General features: G+C 41.8%; 1 protein-coding gene across 2 annotated transcripts in view; it reads right to left on the reverse strand.

The window, feature by feature from the left end:
- KPNA2 (karyopherin subunit alpha 2) overlaps positions 1 to 13,973 on the reverse strand; it is a 27,168-nt gene continuing 13,195 nt past the window's right edge. For both annotated transcript variants that reach the window (XM_026456769.1, XM_026456768.2), the window contains 12 exons: positions 13,192 to 13,548; positions 12,764 to 12,895; positions 9,678 to 9,775; positions 9,391 to 9,528; positions 6,091 to 6,179; positions 4,683 to 4,951; positions 4,331 to 4,425; positions 3,966 to 4,229; positions 3,242 to 3,475; positions 2,811 to 2,993; positions 948 to 1,097; positions 1 to 343 (listed from right to left, as the gene is read on the reverse strand). In XM_026456769.1, coding sequence (XP_026312554.1) covers positions 251 to 343; positions 948 to 1,097; positions 2,811 to 2,993; positions 3,242 to 3,475; positions 3,966 to 4,229; positions 4,331 to 4,425; positions 4,683 to 4,951; positions 6,091 to 6,179; positions 9,391 to 9,528; positions 9,678 to 9,752 — 1,590 coding nt within the window. In that variant the 5' untranslated portion in view covers positions 9,753 to 9,775; positions 12,764 to 12,895; positions 13,192 to 13,548 and the 3' untranslated portion in view covers positions 1 to 250. The remainder of the gene's footprint in view (positions 344 to 947; positions 1,098 to 2,810; positions 2,994 to 3,241; positions 3,476 to 3,965; positions 4,230 to 4,330; positions 4,426 to 4,682; positions 4,952 to 6,090; positions 6,180 to 9,390; positions 9,529 to 9,677; positions 9,776 to 12,763; positions 12,896 to 13,191; positions 13,549 to 13,973) is intronic.

Raw genomic sequence — 13,973 nt, forward strand, 5'->3', positions numbered from 1 at the left:
AGTAAAGAAAAGGGTGGACTTTAATGTTTATTTACAGGATGCTGCAAGATATGAAATTCCACACAGAAATAAGAAACCTAGTCAGAGGACAAGCTTCATACAGTATGTACAGTTGGAACTGTTCAAGTATAGTTTCAGTGTAAAAAGTGCTACAATAACAAACCACATTTAAAAAGAGTTCTTAGTAGAGAAACAGTAAGACAAAATACCAAACATGGTACACAACAAATGTATGCCTCAGCTACGTGATCTAAAAGGTAAAGGTCCCAGGAGCCCCATCCTGAACTTGGAAAGTGTAGCCTTCAGAGGTAGTTTCCGGCACAACGTTTTGATCTTCCTCTTCCTGGAAATATATTATAAAAAGAATGTAAGTATTTCAAGCAGCAGCCTACCTGGAAGTCTATATTTAATCTCTAGGTCTTGATCTGCATATTATACCTTTAATCCTGTATGATATTCTAGTATTTGACATAGGGGAGGGAGGGTCTCTGAAACTTTGCCAATTCCTGAGTGCCTGGGGAGTTGCCGGGACCCGGATAAGGAATGCTACTACAGTAATAGAAACAGATTTTTTTCTTCCCCAACTGCCACTTTTCAATAGGAAAAGACTGTATTAGGCCCAGAGCATAGTGATGGGTTTGGCCTACTTCTCTATCACCTCCTACAATGACACCCACTAACTTACCCTCCAGATATTCTAAGATTCTCAAGGCTGTTCATTTGAAACTAATCTGGTGACTTTTAAAATCTCAGTTTAAAAAGATTTTATTACCATCAAGCCAAACTAGAGGGGCAAATAAGTACATTATGTCCTATGCACACTGATATTTTACTATATTTAACAAAGATATAAGACTTATTTTTAAAAGTATGAGGGGAAAAAAAGGCTCATGACCTTGACTTTAGATGTTTCCAAGTTGTTATTAATATTACCATCCATTACTCACCTCTACAGAGAAATACTTCTCAATTAAGCTTAACGAAGCCTTATACACAGACTCATTTTCATGGTTTTGTAGAGCTTCAATTTTGTCTAAGCCGCCACATTCTTCAATCATTATACTAAGTTTCTCAGTTTCACCTAGTTTCTCAGCAGCCTAAAAAAAAAATTCCAAGTTTACTGGTATATACTCTGAATGTTTTATTTTAATGAACAAAACAACATCGATAATTTGAATATAGATACATGTCAGGCAGAAATAAGCACCTAACAGTTCCTTCAACAAACCTATCACTATCACAATCCATCTTATATTTTGTTGAAACTCAATGTGATTGGATCTATACCTGCTTCTAGCACTACTTCAACTGGAGCCAAAGATCTTACAATCAATAGCTCTCAACTTTTTCTATGTATCAAAATCACGTGGGCAACTTTTAAAACACTCTACATTCCAGTTCAACTGGTCTGCTATGGGAACAGGGGCTTATTGTTCTGTAAAAAATCCTTTATCATCACAAGGTGTAGCTAAGGTATCAAAGGCAAAGATGGCCTATGGAGTGCTAAACTAAATGTCTGACCAGAATGTGTGTTGCTATTAAGGATTTACTGGACATAGGGAATGGTATGTAGGTTAGTTTTCCTTTAAATTTTTAACTTTAAAGAGATACACAAATATCTATAGATGAAATAACAGATTTGCTTCAAAGTAACTTACGGGATTAGATGAGGGGAAGAATAAATATTGGCCACATATTGACAAATTATTTATACACAGTGACAAAGACGCCAGCATCCATTATTGTAGGCTCAACTTTTTTTTTTTTTTTAGACAAGACTTTCACTCTTGTTGCCCAAGATGCAGTGCAATGACGCAAACTCGGCTCACTGCAACTTCCGCTTCCCGGGTTCAAGCGATTCTCCTGCCTCAGCCTCCTGAGTAGCTGGAATTACAGGCGCCTGCCACCACGCCCGGCTAATTTTTTGTATTTTTAGTAGAGACGGGGTTTCACTATGTTGGCCAGGCTGGTCTCAAACTCCTGACCTCATGATCTGCCCACCTCAGCCTCCCAAAGTGCTGGGATTACAGGTGTCAGCCACCGTGCCCAGCCTGTAGACTCAACTTCTATATGTAAAAATCTCTAGAATCTAAAGTTGATGAGTAGGATTTACCTACCACCAATCACTATGACAAAGTGCCATATGCTGGTATGCTTGGATCAATTAGGGATAGAACCAGAAGAAAAATATAAGTTATTCAAATTTATTTTTTTCTGAGACAGTTTCACTCTTCCGCCCAGGCTGGAGTGAAGTGACATGATTTTGGCTCACTGCAACCTCCACCCCCCGCCCAGAGTTCAAGCAATTCTCCTGCCTCAGCCTCCCGAGTAGCTGGGATTATAGGCGCCCGCCACCACACATGGCTAATTTTTGTATTTTTAGCAGAGACAGGGTTTCGCCATGTTGGCCAGGCTGATCTCGAACTCTTGACCTCAGGTGATCCACCCACCTTGGACTCTCAAAGTGCTATGATTACAGGCATGAGGCACTATGACTGGCCAAGTCACTCAAATTTAATTTCACCAAAATTCGGTATGAAATTGGGACATTAAATCAACCAAGTAAACAGATGTGATGAGTCCACATAAACACCAGACTTCGATTCAGGTCCCATCATCCACTTGTCATCTCTTTCATATCTTTGATAATGCCTACCACATTTTTAATCAAAGGTGTGGCCCACCTAAACATGCTTTCTGAATCTGTGGCTTACTAGTGAGTAAACTTACAACAGCTGCCCTCCCCCAGGTCTAAATAGTAAACTGATTATTATCAAGTTCAAATTCAAAGCCACCTTGATAGGACTTACCTGAAAGATATTTGAAATGGCATCCAGGATAACCAGAATAATCTTGGTATCTTTTGCAGTTAAGAGGTTCATCAACGGTTCTATTATGCCACAGTGAACGAGGTACACAATCTGCTCAACTGTTCCACCACTAGTATAGTTGGTCACGGCCCATACAGCCTCCTTTTGTGTCTTAAAATCTGCCTATTAAACATAAGGAAATGGTTTTATTTCAGAAAGTTGCAAGAGTAAGTATCCTAGAGTACTTTTTCACAAAAACAATGACTCAAAGTACCAAGGTTCTATCCAACCGTGAGTGAAAGGGGTTACTGGGTATTTTTCAGCAAAGGACTCCAAGCAGAACCCAAGATTCTCGCACGTGAAGAAGCTTATCAAGCAGAGCTTTCTATAAATACTAAAAATGACTTGACTAAATCCTAAGATTTCGTTACCTTAGAGAGAACACTGACAAGGAATGGGACTAATCCATGATTCACAACTTGCTGTATCTGGTCCTGACGGCCAGCTGTGATGTTTGACATTGTCCATGTAGCTTCCTTCTGAATGTTAGTTTTGGGATTGGTGAGCAGGCTGGGAAAGACAGCGAGTGCTCCTGCATCAATTACAACCTGAGTCTGTTCATCTGTACCAGTGACAATATTCCCTATGGCTCTTAGGGCAGGAGTCTGGAAAAAAAAAAAAAAAGTTGATGCTGGTTTTCTTCCCAGCACTTCAGAAATTCTGTACCCTAAAAGTTTTAACAAGAGGTCCATCATGGCCTGAAATAGGTAATATTTCAATATTAGTATCAACTGATAACGATTTTTTTTTTTTTTGAGAGACAGGAGTCTTGCTCTTGTCACCCAGGCTGGAGTGCAATGGCACGATCTCGACTCACTGCAGCCTCTGCCTCCCAGATTCAAGCAATTCTCCTACCTTAGCCTCCCAAGTAGTTGGGATTACAGACACGTGCCACCACATCCAGATAATTGCTTTGTATTTTTAGTAGAGATGGGCTTTCAACATGTTGGCCAGGCTGGTCTCTAACTCCTGACCTCAGGTGATCCACCCGCCTTGGTCTCCCAAAGTGGTGGGATTATACAGGCGTGAGCCACCGTACCCAGCCCTGATCATGCTTCTTATACTTATGTCCTAATCTACAAGTAAATACCTTACCACAATTGGCAATTCAGAAGCTCCTAGAAGCTTCACAAGTTGGGGCACAACTCCTGTTTTCACGACCATGTCAATTCGTTCATTCGGACCGTCAGTAAGGTAGGAAATAGCCCAGCAGGTATCTGCTAATACTTCTGGGTCATCATGATGCAGGAGCCGAACTAAGGTAGGAAGAATCTGCTCAACAGCATCTATCGGGGGTGCAGGATTCTTGTTGCGGCAAAGATTTGAAAGTGTCCAGGTAAGATTACGTAAGTAGCCACACTAGGGGGAAAAAAAATAGGCAATGAGAGGTTCTGTCTTTTGAGAAGATGGGGGAAATTAGAATGAAGAAGTGAGTAACTTTATTCATGTTAGTAACTTACTGCTAAAGATGACATATCAGGAACTGCAAGGAGAGCCAACAGTGGGTCAACTGCACCATACTTAATAACCAAGTCTCGGAACACTGAGCCGTCACCTGAAAAAAAAAGGCAAGATTAATTTTATTACCTTGTCCAACACCATCAACGTTCAGTGACTGAATGCACCAGCAAAAACTCCCAAACGTACTTAGATGCCCCTCTGCTGCCTTTGTAAAGACCACACTTTCATTCCTAATAACGGCTTGAAAGCAAGCTCAAAACTTGACGAAGTCGCTATTACTTATAACAAGGCCTTTCTTCCAACTCATTACGCTTAGATACATTCAGTCAAAAGAACTTCAAGTCCAAGTACCTGCAATGTTTCCTAGAGCCCAGACGGCTTGTTCACTGATGTGAGCATGGGGAGATGCCAACAGAGAGATGAATGCTGGGATGGCACCTCCATCTACCACAGCCTTGGTCTGTTCTGATGTCCCAGAAGCAATGTTAGTGAGTGCCCAAGCAGACTCAAACTGAATGGGACTACAGTCAGTTCTGCCCAAGAAGGACACAAATTTTGGAATCAAACCAGCCCAGATTATGCTGTCTATGGAGGGCTGTTTTCCTCTAGAAAGTAGTTTCCTAAAGGGGAACAAAAAGAAAAAAGTTGAAAGTGATTAAGAAAAGGAGTTTGTGTAAAAACCAATTTAAAATGCAATTCAAGAGTTTAGAACTTCAGACAACCTTTTAAGTAAATCACTAAATGCTGAGACATTCTGGAACCTGAGAGAAGCTGAACAGATTACTTGTGCGGTACTATGTATGTGGTATAATTAACTATCATTTTTCCAAAAATTAATGTTGATTTCCCTCCTCTACAGCCCTGCAGAAATCTTCTACAGATCTTGTCACTTTTTAAAAAAACTTTTGACAATCTGACAGGGTTATACTCTCATTATTAATTGAATTTGTTCTCCCTGATAGTTGTGGTTAAGCACTTTTTGTTTTTTTGAGACAGGATCTCACTCCACCCAGGCTAGAGTGCAGTGCCACAATCACAGCTCACTGCAGCCTCAACCTCCTGGGCTCAAGTGATCCTCCCACCTCAGCCTCCTTAGTAGCTGGGACTACAAGTGTGTACCACCACACCCAGGTAATTTTTTTTATTTTTCATAGAGACGGGGTCTCACCAGGTTGCCCAGGCTGGTCTCAAACTCCTGGGCTCAAGTAACCCACCCTTTGGCCTCCCAAAGTGCTGGGATTATAGGCATGAGTCACTGTGCCCAGCCTAGAACTTTTTAATCATTTACCATTGAAATTTGTTCTGTCAAGCTATAGAAATTATTAATCCTTTCTATTATGTCATAACTATCTGTGTATGATGGGAGGCAAAGGTCAAATTATACTTACCTCCTAAATGGATCTATCATTCTAAATGGATGTCTCAATCCCACTTACTATTTATTTCTTCCTTTCCCTGCCAGGGACCTGAAACATTACTTTGATAAAAACTTTATGGGCAGGTGCAATGGCACACACCTGTAATCCCAGCACTTCAGGAGGCTGAGGTGAGAGGATTGCTTGAACCCAGGCATTCAGGACCAGCCTGGGAATAGCAAGGCTGCCCTCTCAAAAAAATTAATAAATAAGAAACTATTTGGCTTATGGCTGGCTGACCTAATCTTTCCTTACACTATCTGTCTGTCCATTCCTGCCTACCCCCCAAAAAATCTAAAAACACGAATTTGTTAGGTTACCCATGCTATCGCAGACAGACTTACCTGGCAGCTTGAGTAGCTTGGAGTTGATTTTCCACATTATTGCTATTTACGCCTTTGACAATGTCATCAACAGACCAATTTACAGTGCCCTAGAAGAAAAATGAAATTTTGCACCTTATCATTAAGATTAAATACAAACAATAAAATCCACACTTAACCACTGTGAAGGCAAGTATAAACATTGTTGGGCTTATAGCCAGCCACTAAAAATTTAGCCCTACATTTAATTTTGCCTGTTTGTTTTTTTTTTTTTTTTTTTTTTTTTTTGAGAGAGACAGTGTCTCGCTCTGTCACCCAGGCTGGAGTGCAGTGGCCGGATCTCAGCTCACTGCAAGCTCCACCTCCCGGGTTTATGCCATTCTCCTGCCTCAGCCTCCCGAGTAGCTGGGACTACAGGCGCCTGCCACCTCGCCCAGCTAGTTTTTTTGTATTTTTTAGTAAAGACGGGGTTTCACGGTGTTAGCCAGGATGGTCTTGATCTCCTGACCTCGTGATCCACCCATCTCGGCCTCCCAAAGTGCTGGAATTACAGGCTTGAGCCACCGCGCCTGGCCAATATTGCCTGTTAAATATTCATTATTTTATATGTAGAACAGTTTCCAAACTCGGTGTCAGGACTCACTGGAGTCTCAAGTTATGGAATATCCAAGTGTTTTGTTGCTAAAAAAGGCAGCTTTGAACAATTTAAAAAATGAACTAGAAGGCCAGGCACAGTGGCTCACACCTGTAATCCTAGCACTTTGGGAGGCTCAGGAGGAAGGATGGGTTAAGCTCAGGAGTTTGAGACCAGCCTGAGCAGCATAATGAGACCTCCCCACCCTACAAAAAAATTTTTAAAAAAAGTTTCCAGGCACGGTGGTGTGCGCCTGTCACCATCCAAGACCTTGTCTCAAAAAAAAAAAAAAATTTCAGAGCAGACTGAAGATTATTCCTACATTAATCTCAGTCACTTGCATTCAGATATACTTTGAGAGAGAAAGACACGAAGTTATAAGCAACATTCTGAGGATTTTCATATCTAATTTTATAATCTGTGTATGCCCATGGTTGAGTGTTGTTGCAAATATAAATGTGTTATGTGCGGCCAGGCTCAGTGGCTCACGCCTGTAATCCCAGCACTTTGGGAGGCCGAAGTGGGTGGATCACCTGAGGTCAGGCGTTCGAGACCAGACTGGGAAACATGGTGAATCCCCATCTCTACTACAAATGCAAAAATTAGCCAGGCGTAGTGGCGGGCCCCTGTAATCCCAGCTACTCGGGAGGAGGTGGCAGGAGAATCACTTGAATCCAGGAGGCGGAGGCTGCAGTGAGCTGAGATCATGTCACTGCAGTCCAGCCTGGGCAAGAGCAAGACCCATCCCCTGCACCCTATAAAAAAAAAAATCATTTATGTTGTGAATCACAGTAGAAAGGAGGTTTGAGAACCAGTGCTACCCGTAATTTAAAAAGACAGTACCCCTGTCTCTCCAGGAGCTTGATGCCTCACAGAGGAAATGTGACAAGCAGACAAACAGTGTAAAACAAGTGGTAAATAGATGGGCTACACAGCATTTACTCCCCATTTTGGGTACAGAACCAGGGCGCTAGAGAATTCTGGGAAAGGAGTGTCTTTCCTGCTAGGCTAAGGAGTGCTATAAGGAGAAGACGAGCTTTGAGTATTACTCACCTCTATTAGTGTTAGTATCCTAGAAATAGAACATAGGTAGTATTTAATAAAAAAAAAAAAAAAAAGATAAATGTGGAGTGCTAAAGGGCCAAAGGAAGCATAATGTAGCTGCGCGCAGTGGTTCATACCTGTAATCCCAGAATTTTGGGAGGCCGAGGTGGGCGGATCACCTGAGGTCAGGAGCTTGACACCAGCCTGGCCAACATGGCGAAACCCTGTCTCTACTAAAAAAAAAAGAAAATTAATTGGGCATGGTGGTGCGTGCCTATAATCCCAGCTAATCGAGAGGTTGAGGCACGAGTATTACTTGAATCCAGGAGGCAGAGGTTACAGTGAGCCAAGATGGCACCATTGCACTCTAGCCTCAATGACGGAGTGAGGCTTTGTCTCAAAAAAAAGAAAAAAATAAATAAAAAAGGAAGTATATTGAGCATATTGTGAGAAAAAGAAGTAGGAAAGTACCCAGTTATCTTTGGAAAATGAAAGATAAATTTGAAAATCTGAGATAGGTCTACTTTGTGGAAGGCCTTCATGGAGTATGGATGATGATGATGATGATGATGATGATGATGATGATGATGATGATTTAGACAGAGTTTTGTGCTTGTTGCCCAGGCTGGAGTGCAGTGGTGCAATCTTGGCTCACTGCAACCTCCGCCTCCCAGGTTCAAGCGATTCTCCTGCCTCAGCTTCCCAAGTAACTGGGATTACAGGCGCCCACCACCATGCCCAGCTAATTATTTTGTATCTTTAGTAGAGATAGGGTTTCACCACGTTGGCCAGGCTGGTCTCAAACTCCTGACCTCAGATGATCTACCCACCTTGGCCTCCCAAAATGCTGGGATTACAGGTGTGAGCCACCATGCCTGGTCAGAGTATGGATTTTTATTTTTAGAGACAGGGCACAGAAAGAAGGAAATGATAAATTAGGAGACTACTGTAAATATTTCAGGAGGAAAGTCCTGAACAAAGCTGGTGACAAATACAAAAAAAAAAAAAAAATAGAGACTAACAAAAATAGCAGAAATAAACCAGAAATGGGCTGGACATGGTGGCTCACACATGTAATTTCAGCACTTCAGGAGGCCCAGGTGAGCGGATAACAAGGTCAGGAGTTCAAGACCAGCCTGGCCAATATGGTGAAACCCTGTCTCTACTAAAAATACAAAAATTAGCCAAGCGTGGTGGTGCGTACCTGTTGTCCCAGCTACTTGGGAGGCTGAGTCAGGAGAATTGCTTGAAACTAGGAGGCGGAGGCTACAGTGAGCCAAGATTGTGCCACTGCACTCCAGCCTGGGCAACAGAGCAAGACTCCATGTAGGAAAAAGAAAAAAGAAATAAACCAGAAACTGGTTGGCTCTGGACACAGTGGTCAGGTCAAGGTACCCAGTTAGCAGCTAGAAATGCAGGGAAGTCTGAAGGAAGGTCAGAGCTAAAGGAAGATCCTAAATCAGCTTCAGTGGATTATGGAAGGCAGGAAAGAAGACAATTAGTAATTATGAACAGAGAAAAAGATCTTCACAGATAGTTACAACCATAAGACTAGAAATGTTAAGTTTACTTGAATTTCTAAGAAAAGCTCCTACTGATTTTCTGGATTTCACGTAACTCATACACTAAAATACATGTTTTACCTGGTTGTTGCGGTTTTCCTGCAGCGGAGAAGTAGCATCATCAGGAAATGAGCTTACGTTTCTCCTCTTCAGCATCTGGTCATCCTTCTTAGCTTTCCTCGGCTCCACACTGACCTCTATTCTGCGACGCCTCATTTCCTTGAGAAAAGATAACATGCCGTTTCACCTATCACATCAGTTTTTGTTGCTAAGTGAGGGCATTTTTAAAAAGATCCCTAAGTTTTCACCCCTTTCCAAATGTCCTCCCATTTAAACACCACCACAGGAAAGCAACAGAAGGGACTCACTGTACTGTCTTTTCCCTTGTTCTTGAATCTGTGAAGACGGGCAGCTGGTGTATTAGCATTCTCGTTGGTGGACATGGTTATGAGACAAAGGGAGAAAGCTAAAAGGTGGGGAAGAGAAACATATTTCCTTTATCATTTTCCTTTGTCAATAATAGTACCAAATAAGAATTGAATTATCAAGCATCTACTGAATCCACACCTGTATACTGGAGGAGGGATCGCCATGTTTTCAGTACTATGAAATAGCTTTACCCAAAGGGGAACTGTCCCCCTTCCCTCTGAAGGGCTGAGACGTCCTGGGGAGGACTGTCCATCAGAAATAGAATGCAAGCTATATAAATAGAAATTTCCTAGTAGTCATTTTTTGTTTTGTTTTGTTTTGAGACAGAGTCTCACTCTGTCGCCCAGGCTGGAGTGCAGTAGCATGATCTCGGCTCACTGCAACCTCTGCCTCCCAGGTTCAGGTGATTCTCCTGCCTCAGCCTCCCAAGTAGCTGGGACTATAGGCGTGCGCCACCATATCCGGCTAAGTTTTGTATTTTTAGTAGAGATGGGATTTCGCCATGTTGGCCAGGTGGGTCTCAAACTCCTGACCTCAGGCGATCCACCCACCTCAGCCTCCCAAAGTGCTGGGATTATAGGCATGAGCCACCATGCCCAGCCAAAAAAAATTCAAAATTAAAAAAAAAACAATAAATCATAATGAACTTAGACAAAAATACCTTCTTGGCATCTAATGAGATGATCAAAAGGTTTCCTTTCTTTGACTTTTTACTTTCTGAGACGGTGTCTTGCTCTGTTGCCCAGGTTGGAGTGCAGTGGTGAGATCTCAGCTCATTGCAACCTCTGCCTCCCAGGTTCAAGCGATTCTCCTGTCTCAGCCTCCTAGTAGCTGGGACTACAGGCATGCACCACTGTGTCCCACTAATTTTTGTATTTTTAGTAGAGATGGGGTTTCAGCATGTTGACCAAGCTGGTCTTAAACTCCTGGGCTCAAGTGATCCACTCACCTTGGCCACCCAAAGTGCTGGGATTACAGGCATGAGCCACCAGGTCCAGCCTTTCTTTGACTTCTTAAAATAGTAGGGTATTGGCCGGGTGCGGTGGCTCAAGCCTGTAATCCCAGCACTTTGGGAGGCCGAGATGGGCGGATCACGAGGTCAGGAGATCAAGACCATCCTGGCTAACACGGTGAAACCCCGTCTCTACTAAAAAAAAATACAAAAAACTAGCCGGGCGAGGTGGCGGGCGCCTGTAGTCCCAGCTACTCGGGAGGCTGAGGCAGGAGAATGGCATGAACCCGGGAGGTGGAGCTTGCAGTGAGCTGAGATCCGGCCACTGCACTCCAGCCTGGGCCACAGAGCAAGACTCCGTCTCAAAAAAAAAATAAAAAATAAAAAATAAAAAATAAAAAAAAAATAATAATAGTAGGGTATTAGTAATCTCCTAGTATTGGAGATTGGTGTCTAAGGTGAAGCCAGTTTAGCATGGTTTCTTTTTTTTTTTTGAGACGGCGTCTCGCTCTGTCGCCCAGGCTGGAGTGCAGTGGCCGGATCTCAGCTCACTGCAAGCTCCGCCTCCCGGTTTCACGCCATTCTCCTGCCTCAGCCTCCCGAGCAGCTGGGACTCTACAGGTGCCCGCCACCTCGCCGGCTAGTTTTTTGTATTTTTAGTAGAGATGGGGTTTCACCGTGTTAGCCAGGATGGTCCCGATCTCCTGACCTTGTGATCCACCCGTCTCGGCCTCCCAAAGTGCTGGGATTACAGGCTTGAGCCACCGCGCCCGGCCAGCATGGTTTCTTATTCTTTAAATTTACTCCTGAATATATCTGCATACCAATATTTTCAGATTTCTTATAGATACACCTATTTGCTATTAATTATAACAAATATTAATAAAGGAGACAGGGCCATAATTTTCTATTTGTCTATTTCTATTTATCAAGTTTTCTAACATTTTCACACTAACAGAAACAATAATCTGTAAAATTTCCTCCTTTTTCTCTTCTGGTAGAAAAAATTTTTATTTTATTTTAGATTCAAGGAGTCTATGTGCACTGGGGGGAACTGGGTTTCTAGTTACTCATTACCCGTATAGTAAACACTGTGCGCAATAGGTAATTTTTCAACCCTTGTGCCCCTCCTACCCTCTCCAAATGTTTTCATTCTATTGTAAACTTATGAGATTCAATCTCGACACTTGTTGCTTTAGTGTGTTTTTCACTGCTAGGTAACAGTCCATATGAAATAACACAATTTAAACATGCCTGATTATGAGTACTTAGGAATTGTTTCCAAATTTCACCATTATGAAATAATATTATAAGGAACACTCTGCTACAATGTCTTCTCATGTACACAGGGTAAAAGTTTCTCTACAGTATCAGGAAGGAGTCAAATTGCATTTTTAACTTTGTTTTTGTCAAACCATTCTCTAAAATGTTATAGCAACCATTGCACTAATTGCTCTGTTATCAGAAATGTATCATGACTATAATCCTAACACTTTGGTAGGCTGAGGCAGGCAGGTCGCTGGAACCTAGAGTTTGAGAATAGCCTAGGCAACATAATGAGACCCTGTGTCTACAAAAAATACAAAAATTAGCTAGGCATAGTGGAATGGTCTGTAGTCCCAACTATTTGGGAGGCTGAGGTAAGAGGACAACCTTAGCCCAGGGAGGTCAGGGCTGCAGTGAGCTGTGATGACACCACTGCACTCCAGCCTGGGTGACAGACAAAAAATTAGCCGGATGTAGTGGTGGGCACCTATAATCCTAGCTACTTCAGAGTCTGAGGCAGGAGAATCATTTGAACTCAAGAGGTGGAGGTTGCAGTGAGCTGAGACTGTGCCACTGCACACCAGCCCGGGCAACAGTGCAAGACACTGTCTCAAAAAAAAAAAAAAAAAAAAAAAGAAAGAACTAATAATATTCATTCATGTTTTACAACTTATATAGGAAGAAAATGAGGCCAAAAGTAAAGTCTTTCATATGGCCTCTTAAATACATTAGCTTTCATTATTAATAGGCTAGTATTTCAAAAGGGAGTCCAATATTCATCATTTACAAGGCTTAGAATTCACTTACCTGGTATGTCCTAAAGATTCTCGCCATATTGGTAGCATCACAACTGGTTTAACTGCACACTCCAAAACGGCTAAAGCCAATGCAAATTCTCTGGGTTTGCTACACATCTGAACTGCCTTGATCCAATTTGTCCTGTATTTCAGAAGAAATGAAAGAAATTATTACATTGACCTTAAATTAAAAGCACAATAGTTGTAACTTTGGCCTCCATCTGATTCCAGGGATAAAGACTCTGACTCCTAATCCTCCAAATAGTGGTGTTGGTTCAGTAAGTTAGAAGTACACTCATGCCTCTAACGTCCTGTCTGTTGACCACATTGACTTCATTCAACTCATTGGTAATGATGTTTTCAAGCGCACAACTACAACAATCATTTTATAAACATTTAGTATATCTACAGCAATAAATTAACCTTAGTTTCCTTTACCTATGTGATGCCCAATTGGGATGAAGAAGGGATGAAGGGATGTTGTTTTCTAATTGGGTGATAGTCGGTCTCAGAGTAGATATGGTAAGAACTTTGGACCCATGGACAGAACCGTTCCATTTGAACTCTCCTGCTGGAGTCAGACGGAGTTTATGTGCAAGATGCCTTCTCTTATCATGATCTTCTCTGTGCTGGTGCTTATTCAAAGCAAATGAATTGGTGGGAATATTGATTGTGGTAGATGCGATACTTCCCTTCTTGACCCAATTTAAGATAATTGTTGATATTTCCTTTCATGACCACTTCCTTTTTGATGCTCAACCGTGAAATTTCTCCTTGAGAGTTAACTACCAGTACCTGACCAAAAACATAAACAGACTGCATTATTTATGTCAATCAAAGATGTAAATTTCATCTGATCAACTGTCTTAGTAAGTTAAGATAAATAGAACTTTTGAAGTCTAAAAGCTAAGTTAAAAGTTAAAGCTAATTGTTTACAATTAAACAACCAAGATATGCCTGCAGAAAGAAAACTAACACATATTAAGTACCTATTACATGTTAGATACTATTTTTCACTGCTTTCATGTATTAATATTTCAAATATACACATGAAACCATGCATATAAATTATTCACCTACCATTTTCTCAAGTTTTTCAAGTTTATTCTTAAGGGAAAAAGAAGGGCACTGGATGTACGCTCCCCCCAAAAACATATTCCTAAAAACACCCTTTCAGGTCCTCTTATCATTCCAGCTATAGTAAGACCCCATGGATACTT

Source organism: Piliocolobus tephrosceles, chromosome 16 (assembly GCF_002776525.5).
Source record: "Piliocolobus tephrosceles isolate RC106 chromosome 16, ASM277652v3, whole genome shotgun sequence".
Lineage (NCBI taxonomy): Eukaryota > Metazoa > Chordata > Mammalia > Primates > Cercopithecidae > Piliocolobus > Piliocolobus tephrosceles.